The following is a 13,061-nucleotide window of genomic DNA, read 5'->3' on the forward strand; positions in this document are numbered from 1 at the left end:
TTCAAATGGTTGAATACCTTCCTCTTTCTCTACAAGTCCCCCCCCATATTCCTTCTATAAATATATGCATATTTATATACAATATCTTTACAACATATTCTTGCTACCATTTCTACAGAACATCTTAGTGGAAATATAGATTATATAATGTTATAACAATTATATAATAATAAATAAATATTATAATATATAAACACTTACATATAATATTTCCAATATATAGGACTTAGGTATGTCCATTTAAATTTGGATAATTTTGCCAAATTGCCTTCTGAAAGTTTTTGCCAGTGTACAGTCTCACCAACAATGTTGTTGTTAAAAAAATATACACATCTATGGGCAGTCTGACCAGCTCCTCAGAGTGAGACTTCACTTCCCTCCTTTGTTCTAGGTACTGCACTTCACATAGCGTAGTTGAAGATAGCATTCATCTTTTTGGGCAGCCATATCATACAGTACCCAGTCAAATACAACTTGTAAAATCTTTTGCACATATTTCTGTTAAACCACATCTTCCCCATTCTGTGGTCAGGAAGTTGTGTTTTTAAACCCAAGAACAAATAATTCTCTATTTCAAGAGAACATAAATAGTCAAAGCAATGTAAAATATGAACTTACCAATTCATTTTTCGTGTTTAGGTTACTCTCTAGCTCCTCACAGCTCTGTTTTTGTAACATGGCCTCCTCTTTTAATGATTTGTTCAATTTATCTTGATTTTTAATTTCCTCCAAGAACTTGGTTTGTTTGCTCTTCAGCTCTTCAGTTTCCATTATCTTCTTTTCCAGGTCTTTTTCCAATCTTTCTATTTCTTCTGCCAATACAAATTTAATAGTTTATTGAACATTATATTTCCTAGTCGAAGAAAGGTAAGAATATTACTTAACTAAAAGCAAAAGAACTCTTAGAATAGTGTAAATAGAATTCTACTTTTAAAATTATTCACTATGAGCCCTGGCTGGTGTGGTGGCAGGTTTGATTTCCAGTCAGGGCACATACTGGGCTGCAGGTTTGATCCTTGGTTAGGCGCATATGGGAGTCAGGTGCATACGGGAGGCAACAGATCAATGTCTCTCTCTCTCTCTTTCTCTCTCTCCCTCCCTTCCTCTCTCTAAAAATCCATTTTAAAACATTATTCACTATGAATAACTTTGTTTTTTTGGGGGGGAAGACTATCTTGAACTAGAGTGATTTAATTAAGAGGTAAGAAGTCATCATTTGGATAACAATTTTAAAGATAACATTTTTCTTCCAAGTATTTGATTCAATTAGTGTATTGATGAATGAGGTTTTTTCCAGTTCTCTTATAAAAAATATGCAATTTTTTATTTTATATTAGTAATTACACACTAAAGGATGCTGCAAGCATGTTTACAAAATACTATGCTATCTTAAAATCCTTCAAAGGCTGCTCCCCATTATGCTCAGGATAGGATCCAAAAAGCCTACAAGAAGAATGACAAGGCTCTTCCATGATTTGGTCCCAAACTCCCTCTCCAGCCTCACTTGCAAGTACACCTCACTGCAGCCTTTCTGAAATGATTCTAATTCTTCAAATTTGTAATTCCTCTTCTCACCTGCAGGCTTTTACTAATACCTTCCACTTGGAACTGTCTTCTTCTATCTACGACTAGCCTATTTTGCATCCTCCATGTCTTAGTTTTAGAAATATTTTGAAAAGTCTCCCTAACTCTCCCTTCGCCCCAGGTTAGATGCTTCTCAGGAATGCTCTCAGACCACCCTGCACCTCTGTTATGCCGTTCATTACACAGGGAATTGTACAATGTGATCAAATAGTTTGGCTATCTGCCTTCCCCACTAAAGCTTTGTGAAAGCAGAAACTGTACCTATCTGGCTCACCAGTGAATTCCAAGAGCTCAGCACATTAAAGGCTCTTACTTAATATTCCAAGTCATAAATGAATCGTAATTTAAACATTTTCCCCAAGACTATATTTATATGATGACTTTCCTTTGCATTATTTATATTTTTTTATTATTTATATTTTTAATGATTCTAAAACATAAATTTCAGGGTAATAAATGTGGAGTTAGGGGGAATCCCACACTAGTACAAATTTATCTTTCTCAAGTTTTGGTTCAAACCATATGAAAACTTCATTTATTTTAAAGTATATTTTTATTGATTTCAGAGAGGAAGGGAGAGGGAGAGAGAGATAAAAATACCAATGATGAGAAAGAATTATCAATTGGCTGTCTCCTGCACGCCTCCCACTGGGGATCAAGCCTGCAACCCCGGCATGTACCCTGACCAGGAATCCTGGTTCATAGATTGATGCTCAACCATTGAGCCACACCAGCGGGTGAAACCTTCATTTTTATAAGTCAAAGTAGACTAACATCAATTTCAAATGGTTGAATACACAAGCTCATTTCCTAACATTCTAAAATGGATATTTCATACCTTCCTCTTTCTCTACAACTCCCCCCCCCCCCCCCATATTCCTTCTATTTTCTTTCTCAGTTGATGACCTCATATTTCATGACAGAACAGTCCCCACCAGTGGAAACTTCCTCATTTTCCCACCATTAAAGCAACAAAACTTCCCACACTTGCATGCATCTTCTCTCCCTTCTGATGGAGAAAGTGTCCGTTCCTCTTTTATTAAAAGACTTTTTTTTTTCTCTGATCTCATCTCCATGTTTTCTCAAGGATCAAAAGAACTGAGCCATGATTTCTCTCTCCACTCTTGTTTCTTTAATTACTAATTTTGAGGTTTACAGTATTGGCTTCTGCTCACTTCCTGGTCTAGAAGCTATTGGTGAAACTTTTTAAACTTTTAACTTTTTAAACTCATTTATTAGGCATGAGGAGAGGAAATTTCAAATTTTAACCCAAATGTCTTCTTCCCATTCACTCTTCCATCTATAATCTAGCATTTGTCCTCACCACGCCTTAACTTCTCTTGTCAAGATCATCCTATGTTGCCAATCTAAGGCACTTCTCTGTGCTCATTTTACTTCTTCCTGTATCAGCAACATTCAACATAGCTGGCCACTTCCTCTCTTGAAACCTTCCTCTATGGGCTTTTGCAACCCACTATTTCTTGGTTTTCTCCTACCTTGCTGACCTCTCTTTCTAAGTTTCCTTAGCTGGCTCTCCTTGCTCATCCCAATACCTGCCTGAGTGAGCTCATTGATTTTGGTGGAATTAAATTATTTTTATGCTGATGACTCCTAAATTTATATCTCTAGTACTTATCTCTTTGAACTCCAGACTCACATTTCTAATTCTTCTTGTCTGTCTCACATTTAAATTCAGCATTCCAAGTTCTCCCATTTTTATATATAACATCACCATCCAAGCACTTACTCAAGTCAAATGTTTGGGAATTTCCAATCCATTAGAAAATGCTGCTGAACCTCCAAAACTGATCCATCGATACCATGCCCACCACCTAAATACAACCCATCAACATTTCTAGCCTAGATTTCTCCAATAGCCTTCTCATATGTCCCTATAGCTCTATTTTGCTCTGCTCCAAATCATTCTCCATACTGTATAAAAAATAATCTTAATATATAATAAACTTGCTCATGACAATTAAAAACTGTCAATGGCTTTCTTCTGCACCTGAAGTCAAATCCAAACCCTAAGGACCTGTGCTATCTCACCCCACCCCATCTCTCCAAACTTTTTCATGAGCTATCCCTCCACAGTCATACTGATCTTCTTTCAGTTCCCTAACTCAACAAGGTCTATCCAACCTCAAAGTATAAGCTGTTGCTTTTCACGCTCGATTGTTGCCTTTGCCATCAGCTTAAATGTTACTTCCTCAGAGAGCCATTTCTTTACACCACTTTCCCCCAAAACGGGATCTCCTCTGCTACTTTATCAGTGTTTACTTATCTTTTGTCCGTCTTCTCCACTAAAATGCAAGTTGCACAAAAGCCAGTACTATATGCCTTGCTCACCATTGTGTCCTGGGTACCAGATTCAGGGCCTGGCTCAATGACTATTTGTTAAATTAATTGATTTATGGTGCCATTTCCATTTATGGTGCAAATTTTAACAGCATTATAAAGTTCATAATATATTTTTCTGGATAAGTTCTAAATTATCTACTCTCCCACCCCCCAAAAATTTTTTAAAGTTACTTTACCTAAACTGAATCTCTCAAAAGCTTCCTGTCTGTTCTGAGTGGTTACTGGCTGACCTTCCAAACTTTCCAGTGAACGGAGGTGAAAAATGGTAAACTGGAGATAATGAGGAAGGGTCACAACTGGATTTTCAACTAGGATCAGAGAAGTTAAATCTTGAAGTGGTTTCAACCTGCTTACATCTTGAAGCTGAAATGATATATATAAAATTATTGGTATAATTTAAAAATCATAAACATACCTAACAGAAGTAATCCTATATGATAAAAGTCTAATATGCAAATCGACCAAATGGCAGAACGACCAGTCACTATGACACGCACTGACCACCAGGAGACAGACGCTCAACGCAGGAACTGCCCTCTGGTGGTCAGTGCGCTCCCACAGGGGGAGCACGGCTCAGCCAGAAGCCAGGCTCACGGCTGGTGAGCACAGCAGCAGTGGCGGGAGCCTCTCCTGCCTCTGCGGCAGCACTAAGGATGTCCGACTGATGGACCTAAGCCATTAGTCGGACATCCCCCGAGGGCTCCCGGACTGCAAGAGGGACCTCCCCTCCCCGAGTGCACGACTTTCATGCACTGGGCCTCAAGTGTCAAATATGAAGTGGGATAAGAAAGTGATACAAAATTAGAAATAATCGTAAGTATTTATTGAAAGATTTTCCTGTTGACATCAGCTGATGTTTAGTACTATCTAAGGATCAACTATTTGAGGAATATTTGTGGCAAACTTTGGATTCATGGCTCTCTCGTCTCATCAGCCCATAAGCCCTAAGAGTTCCAAGGTTATGCTGTGTAACACGGCATGGGGCTTGGGGCTCTGAGGCTCTTGGGCTGTCACCTTATCAGATCTTTATGAAATAAGAAAGCATAGACAGTGTTAACTGCACAGCATTAAACAAGTGTTGTTTATTATTGCTGGCTTCCACTAACAAAGGGTTAAGGAATACAACCTTAGAGTTACTATTTTAAAGTATTTTCACATCTATCATTTCATCTGAGCTTATAAACACTCCTGTAAAGGAGGCAGGGTAGAAATTGTTTTCTCCAAGTAAACAGTGAGTTTTTGAGAGATGAAGGAATTCTCCAAGGTCATAGAAGGCAAGTCTAGACACATATTAGAAGGCACATCTTTTATTTTCTATTTTAAGACTGATGTTCTTTAAATTACAACAGATTGTTCCAATTTTAATACAGACTTAAATATATTAATGTTTTTTACTTAGTAATGTTTATTGAACATCTAACTGTATCAAATAAAATCATAAATTACACTCAACAGAAAAATATACATCATTATCAGATTATGTGAACCATGATAAAATCACTCTATTATAAAAAGCTAGTAATTAACCTCCTAAAACTATTATCGAGGTTAATTCATACATTTGAAAAAAAGAAATCTGTTCCAGGCATTCAGTGGCCTGAATCCTGGTACAAGGTGTGTGACTTTAAGTAAAGTCTCTCTGAGACTTTACTTTAAAATGGGAATAAAACTATAGTACCTATCTCAGAGTATTTTGTAAAAATAATCCCTGCACTCTCCTTAACAACAGTGTTATCAGTCTCAAATAAAATGAAGTATGTGAAAATGTTAAGAGGTCAACTCTCAGTTACCATGGAACCATGTAAAACCAGAACTGCTTATATTTAATTACCCGAGAATCCAGGGCTATGTCTGAATTAAATGTTTCATCAAAAGACGATTGACCTTAAGAGACCCCATTTTTTAAAACTTAAATTTTAATCATTTTTTTCAACAAGCCCAAAAAAATTGAAAAAAATTCTTGCTTCTTTGAATAACTTACCGATGATATCTTGTTGCCTTTTAGATTGAGGACTCGCAAAGATTTTAACTTCCTCCCTAAGCATGCTGGAATATGTTCAATTTCATTTCCTGCAAGGTTTAGCTTTTGCAGATTACACATATTTTCTATGCCTTCAATTTTGCTGGAAACCAAAGGGTAAAGTCAAACTAAGTAAGTACCATAATAGAGTTCTTTCTACTGTATTTTTAGAATTAACAGCCTTTGTTTTATGTGGGATTACTTTTCATAATTATAATTTATCAATCCTTTTCATAAGTGAGAACCCAAAAAAGCAGCTAAAAATAAATCTACCACAACAACAGTTTTGGTAAGAGCTTCATGACTGTTTCCAAGAATCCTACCTGTCTTACTATCAAACTTTATGATCCCACAGAAAAGAAGAGTCTGTCTGTGGCATTCTTACCAGCCACTGTAAAGAGTACTAGCAGTGAGAAAGCTAGAAAACTCAACAGCACACAGGGCTATGCGTTACAGCCCTGCACAAGAAAAGATATCCTTATTACCTTAAATCATTACCAAAAGATTAGCTAAGCAAGCAGAATAGGCCTGCTGTTTTGAGCTTGTGGACTCCCCAGAATAATACTGTATTTAGAAACATAAATATTTTAATGAAAATATTTAAATTAATAAAACATTTATCACCATAGTGATGAATTATCACTGATGAAATATTTTCCCAAGTTAATTCCAATTTAATTGTCAATTTCATTATTTGGTCAAGAGGAAAGTATACTGGGCAAATATTTCCAAACTTCTTTATTTTCATATTAATTTTATTGAAATTATTTTTATCGAGATTATTTTTATACAAACTTTATATTAAGGATTTGATCCATTAACCAGTTATTTTCCCATTTATTTTTGTCATATTAGAACTTCTGCCACTGTTAGTTTTTTGGTCATTATGTATACCAAGTCTAATGTCGGGAAAGTATACAGATGCAAAAACATTTGCATCATTTTGTATATAACAAGTTTTTATGTGCAGTTTTAGCCAGTCAACTTTATTATGTTTCTACCTTATAGTAATACATATTATGAAATGGAAACAAGATTGGGAGTATATTTCTTATATCAATAAGCAAAGAACATCAGGATAAACACACAGGATGAAAACGAGTTGAAATATCTTTAGCATCAAAATGAGAGACTTAAAACATACTGCTTCATGTCAACTTTCTTAATAGGCAATGAATCAAAAGACGACCTGGGAAAACTTCCTGTCAAAAATGGAATTAAGATAAAATTTGGTACTCAAAAAACATATCTCCTTCTTTGATAACACTCTATAGATATTATTCCGTACTTTAGTAATGCCAAAACATGAAGGCAATTACCATTTGTGAAGGGCCAGATTATCAATGAATAAAGGATCAAAGTGCCTGCTGTTTCAAAGATTTCTTTCAGTAATGTGGGCAGCATTAATCTACCTCTTTCACAAAAACAATGACCCTGCAATGCTACCCAAAGAAGTACCTACTTACCAGATCTTGTTATATGATAAGTTGAGTTCACGTAATTTTAGCAGCTTATCCAACTTTTCAATCTTCCCTATTAGATTATGGCTGAGATTCAGTACTTCAAGTTTAACACATTTTTCCAAATTTTCGATGTACTAATTGAAAACAAATGAATAAATATTTTATACAACAGAAGCCCTGACATAAGCACAACATATAAATACATGTATCAGAGGCTATTTTGATCAGTCATAAGAGAATAATAAACCCTTACTGCTGTCCTGGACAAGGCCTTGGAGGGGCTCTCCTGACCAGGAGTAGCAGCTCTCCTCAAGCCCACAAACTCTCCAAGTGGAAAACACTACCTATATACTAAGAAGTGAAAGACTATCCAACAAGATTTCCCCACCTCAACTTAACTTTTTCCTCCATCTTAACTTTTTCATGCTTCTCCCTCCCTCCTCTCCTTTCTTCAAAGTTCAACAAGGGACTTAGGCTCTTGCGTAACCTTACCCATCTCCTCTCCCCATACTCTTGCATCTTCAATCTTTCTCTCTCCTGGATCTTGCCCTCAAGTTTAAAAGCAGTCACTATTTAACAGATATTCATTACATACTTATTACATACCAGATGTGACACCAGGCAATGGATATACCAGTAAACTAGACAACTGCCTGGCTGCAGAAGCCTATGTTCAATATACCCAACCTCTTCTATATAATACATATCAGCTCAGACTGAACTTGTTTTCCTATCAAGCATCATCTTATCTTTCATTTGCCACCATGTTCTCACAAGAATTATGTACATTTGCTCATTCTGCCTTCCATTCACTCTTATTCTAATTGTAAGGCAATGTATCTTCTGCCCTTACTAGGTATTCAAACAGTTCTCTCCAAGATCATTCATCCCTTACACAAATATTTATGAATATTTATTTGCCAGGAGCTGTTCAGGTACTGGAAATATGGTGATGAATTAGAAAAACAAGGTTATTATTTTCATTCACAGAGAAAGCCAATAAACAAGTGAAAAATAAATAAAATTTTCAGAGAGTGAAGTATCCTAACAAGAAAATAAAGATAACATGATGTGACAGAATACAAGGCACTAAGAGGACAGGGTTTTTCTTTTGTATTTGTTGTTGGCACATAATGGGTACTAAAATATTTGTTGACTGAAATAAGAGAGAGTGACTCAGGAGAAGGTGGCTAATTGTGATTGGGTGGTGAGAGAAGGCTCACTGAGGAAATACACTGAGTTGAGACTTTAATAACAAGAAGCTAGGTGTGTGAACAGACGGAGGCAGAGAAAAAAGATGTAAAAGCCCTGAAAAAATGAACTTGGTAGATTTGAGAAGTAGAAGGAAGGGCTTTTTAATTGCTAAATCCAAGTGACTTCTAAATTTTCACCCTATTTGACTGTCCTGTGACATTTCATATCATCCTTTCCTGCCTTCAGTTCTCACCTGTTTGGCCTCTCCCCTGCTCTATGGTTCTCCTTCACTATTTCTCCTCTTAATCCTAGGCATTCTTCACACTAAACTCTAAATTCCCAGAGATTAGAAACTAAGCTTATTCACTTCTTTATGTACTCCCACAACTTAACATAATGCCTGACATAATAATCAGACAGTAAAGATTTACTGATTTGATATTTCATTTTAGCAACCTTTAAACTACAGAATTTATTCTTTTTTCTTTTTAACTACACGAGTAAGACATAAATATATTCTAGTAAAAATTTCAGACAAAACAAATAAAAGCTCTCATCAGGTCACCAGGCCCTTGTAAAAAAAAAATCCCACTGTTCAAAGATAACACATATAGAAAAAAAGAATTAAAAAAAATATTTTGAGACCTTACTATATAAAATGTTTTAGAATTTTTTTCTTTCATTAAATATGCTGTGGACATACTCCAACATTACTGCACAGAGCTCTAACTTATTTTTAAAGAAATTTAATAGTATTCCATTGTCTATTATTGCACCATAATTTATTTACTAGTAACAATCCCCTATTGACAGACATTTGGTTATTTCCAATTTGTCTATTTTAAATAATGTTTAATACACATAACTATATAGACACTTTTAGATACATAGGCAAATAGTATCAAATAGAGTAGATATCAAAGGGAACTGCTGGGTTGGTGAGTACAAACTCAGTAAGTATACACTCAATTGATGAATTTTATTTCACATTTCTTTGATATTAATAAATTTGAACACATCTTCATGTTAATATTAGCCATTTATAATACTTTTGTGAATGCCTGGTCATATCCTTTGAACATTTTTCACTGAGTTATCTCTTACTGAATTGTAGAAGTCTTTATAGTATGTGGGTATTTTTACATATGTTGAAAACACTACCTGCCAGTTTGTTGTTTTTCTTTTAACTTTTTATACAATATCTTTCATTAAACACAATTTTTAAATCTTTATGTAAGCTAAATCTGTCAATATTTTTCTTTATGGTATTAGGGTTGGTATTTGCTTAGAAGAGCCTTCCCACGCTAAGATTTTGAAATTTATTCACCTACATTCTTCTCTAGTACTTTCATAGCATTTTTGTTGACTTTTGTTTTGTTTTCATTAAGATCTTCAACCTTCTGGGATTAATTTTTGTGACTAATGTTGTAGGCATCTAAGTTTATATTTCTTAATTTAAAAATTAAGTTGTCTATTATAATGTGTTCATGTTGTATAGTTTATATGAATAAGAGATCAGCAATCTTTTTCTGCAAGAAGCCAGACAGTAAATATTTTTGGCTTTGTGGGCACATAGTCTCTGTGACAACTGCTTACCTCTGCCATTGTAGTGTAAAAACAACCACAGACAATATGAGTGTGGTTGTGTTCCAATAAAGTTTTATTTACAAAAGTGAGTAGCAAGCCTGATCTAGCACACTGTAGTATGCCAACTCCTTCTCTAGAGTCAATAATGTATAAGATAATAGGTACTTATGAATTTAAAGATGTCATATACTTCTGATGTAGAAATTTCACAGGAAACAATAAAAGGTCTGCTACAAATTAGGTGACATTAGGATGAGATGTTACTGTAAATCTAATATAATCTCTTTTTTTTCAGTTTTAAAGCATAGAAACATAAAAAATAATGCCTATGTTCAGAAATGTTGGTAACTTACCCTAAATTTCTTGCCACCATCTTTAGAAAGTGAAAGGTTCAGAGATTTTACCAAAGCCAAATTGTCCTGTTTAGTAAGTTTTTTTATAAGAGCCTCTGTAATGTATCGGACTCCTGCATGTGAACCAGCTTCTGAAATTACAGATACAGATCATTATCAGCTGAGGAAGACATGAATATTCTGAAAAACAAATTATTTTGATGTTAAATAACAAAAAATTTTTTAAGCCATGCAAATGTAAAAACAGCTGGCGAGTTCTAACTGCAATACTTTAACAATATTTTACTTTATATAGCATTTCATAATAATGACAATAAATTATACTCTATACAGTATGGAACAAAAATAGATTTACAGTAATAATAATACAAGAATAAACTCTGTTTCAAATACTCACAACTGTAAATGTACTTTTGCTCCCACTCTGTATTAGCTGTGTACCAAGCTTTGTTCTAAATGCTTTACATTTTAAAAATGTAGTTTGTACAACAAATCTCTGAGATAGAAATTACCATTCACATTTATTTAAAAAATTATAATTTGTTCAAAGTCTTGCAACTAGCAATATGCAAATCCAGGACTTGAATCCTGGCAGATGAATCCAAAACTTAAACTTTTAATCATATGCAGCACTGGCGTTTTTAGTAATTAAAAAATACTGGCACTATTTATTGTTTGTTCCAATCTAAAGTTCAAAAACACTACATTCTTCTTTCTTTTTTTAAATCCTCATCCAAAGATGCATTCATAATTTTTAGAGAGGAGAAGGGAGAGAGAGAAACATCGATCGGTTGAATCCTGTACCCACTTGACCAGAGCCAGGGATCAAACCCACAACCTAGGTTATGTGCCATGACCAGGAATCGAACCTTTGACCTTTTGGTGCAGAGGATAATGCTCCAACCAACTGAGCCACACCGGTCAGGGCAAAAAAACGCTTAAATTCTAAAAAATCCTCTTTTCCTATTTTTTTTTTTAATAGTGAGAAACTCAAATTTGTTGCTCTTTTAAATAAATAAGATCATATCATTTTATACAGATAAAGTACTAACATGATGGATAACACATCCTGCCCTAATACCTTTCTGGATATTGCCATCAGAGTTTATGTAAGCCATGTTACAGTTTACAAAACAACCATAAAAAGAAAATTGCCTCTTGGTTCTTTCTTTACGAGTCAGAAAAAAATTAATCCTGGGTTCAGATCCACGTTGTGTGCCAAAGACTCTCTATGATTATTTAGCAAAGAAATGTAATATTAACTCATAAATAATCAGTCTTTTTCTGTAATTTGGCTGTTCTAGGAAAGAAAATGACTAATATTCTAAAATATCAAATTAGAAATAATAGTATACCAACTGACAGTAAGGGTATAGTCTAAACTCAATGCTGATAATGTTTATTAATAAAAACTGATCACATATTCAGGTCAAGAGAGTTTGATGGTTCTGATTTAGTGACTTAGCAAATAAATTATAGTTTTCTTTCACATTTAATCAATTAAATAGATTCTTAGAAAAAAAAATTTATTTTTTCCAAAACTAACAGAATGCTTTTAAGAAAAAAAATAAAAACCTTGGTGGAACATATATATGCCCTCACATGGAAATTAGTCCATTCACAAATAAGCAGCTTGCCAATAAGCAGCTTGTGGATAGCCCACGGGCAGGTAACATGTTTCTACGGAATTAAGGCACTCCATTCTGCAGTGAACCCCCTTATGATAAATTTGGCAGATGAGCTTTAAGGCACTCTCCCACCATAGGAAATAAAGTTTTCTCTTTCTGAAACTCCCTTCTCTGAAACCTTTCAGACATCTTCAACCTCACCCAGGAGCCTCCACCCTCCACTGTCCTTGTACAATGTCTGTCAATAAAAAAATAGGTCAAGTTAGTACCAGGATATATGTTACATTTGGACCCAAAATAGTTAAGTTCATTATTTTCCATCTTTATTTAAGAGTATGTGGTCAAATTCTTAGATTAGAATGTGGTACCTCTATGGTCGTGGTAGTTCAATTGTATAGTGTTTTCATCTGCAATCCCAACTTGCTCACACCACTGTCCTCCAGAATGAAAAGGTGGAGTCTTGGATCCGCCTAAAGGTGAAAGTGACCTAGATCTCATATTGGGCATAAGAGATGATGATGGCATCTTTGACTTGGGAAATTTTTGTTGAGAACCTTTCCTCATTGCAAGCAGCCAAGTGTCCACCAAAACCTGTAAGAGTTTTCAGTATATTTAACAAGGTTAGTTTTTTAGAGCTATCAAAACAAATTAATATATTTCTAGAATTTTCAAAACTACAAAGTTATAAACTCAGAAGCTACAGATGCTAGGATCCACACTACGTTGACAAGAGCAGACACTATTTCAAACATTGCTGATCACCTTGCCAGAAGGAAAGGAGACCTCCATAGGGTCTTGTATTTACAGATGCTCCAGCCAGAAGATTTACTTTTCATTTCTGTTTTCAATTTATTGACCAGAACTAGTCACA

General features: G+C 34.8%; 1 protein-coding gene across 2 annotated transcripts in view; it reads right to left on the reverse strand.

Moving 5' to 3' along the window:
- CNTRL (centriolin) overlaps positions 1 to 12,814 on the reverse strand; it is a 74,572-nt gene extending 61,758 nt beyond the window's left edge. For both annotated transcript variants that reach the window (XM_014550186.1, XM_005879199.2), the window contains exons 1-6: positions 12,559 to 12,814; positions 10,563 to 10,693; positions 7,432 to 7,562; positions 5,927 to 6,068; positions 4,122 to 4,308; positions 619 to 812 (exon numbers count right to left, since the gene is read on the reverse strand). In XM_014550186.1, the coding sequence (XP_014405672.1) occupies positions 619 to 812; positions 4,122 to 4,308; positions 5,927 to 6,068; positions 7,432 to 7,562; positions 10,563 to 10,693; positions 12,559 to 12,754 (981 nt within the window). In that variant the 5' untranslated portion in view covers positions 12,755 to 12,814. The remainder of the gene's footprint in view (positions 1 to 618; positions 813 to 4,121; positions 4,309 to 5,926; positions 6,069 to 7,431; positions 7,563 to 10,562; positions 10,694 to 12,558) is intronic.
- Positions 12,815 to 13,061: the final 247 nt, after the last annotated feature.

This window comes from Myotis brandtii, unplaced genomic scaffold (assembly GCF_000412655.1).
Source record: "Myotis brandtii unplaced genomic scaffold, ASM41265v1 scaffold589, whole genome shotgun sequence".
NCBI lineage: Eukaryota > Metazoa > Chordata > Mammalia > Chiroptera > Vespertilionidae > Myotis > Myotis brandtii.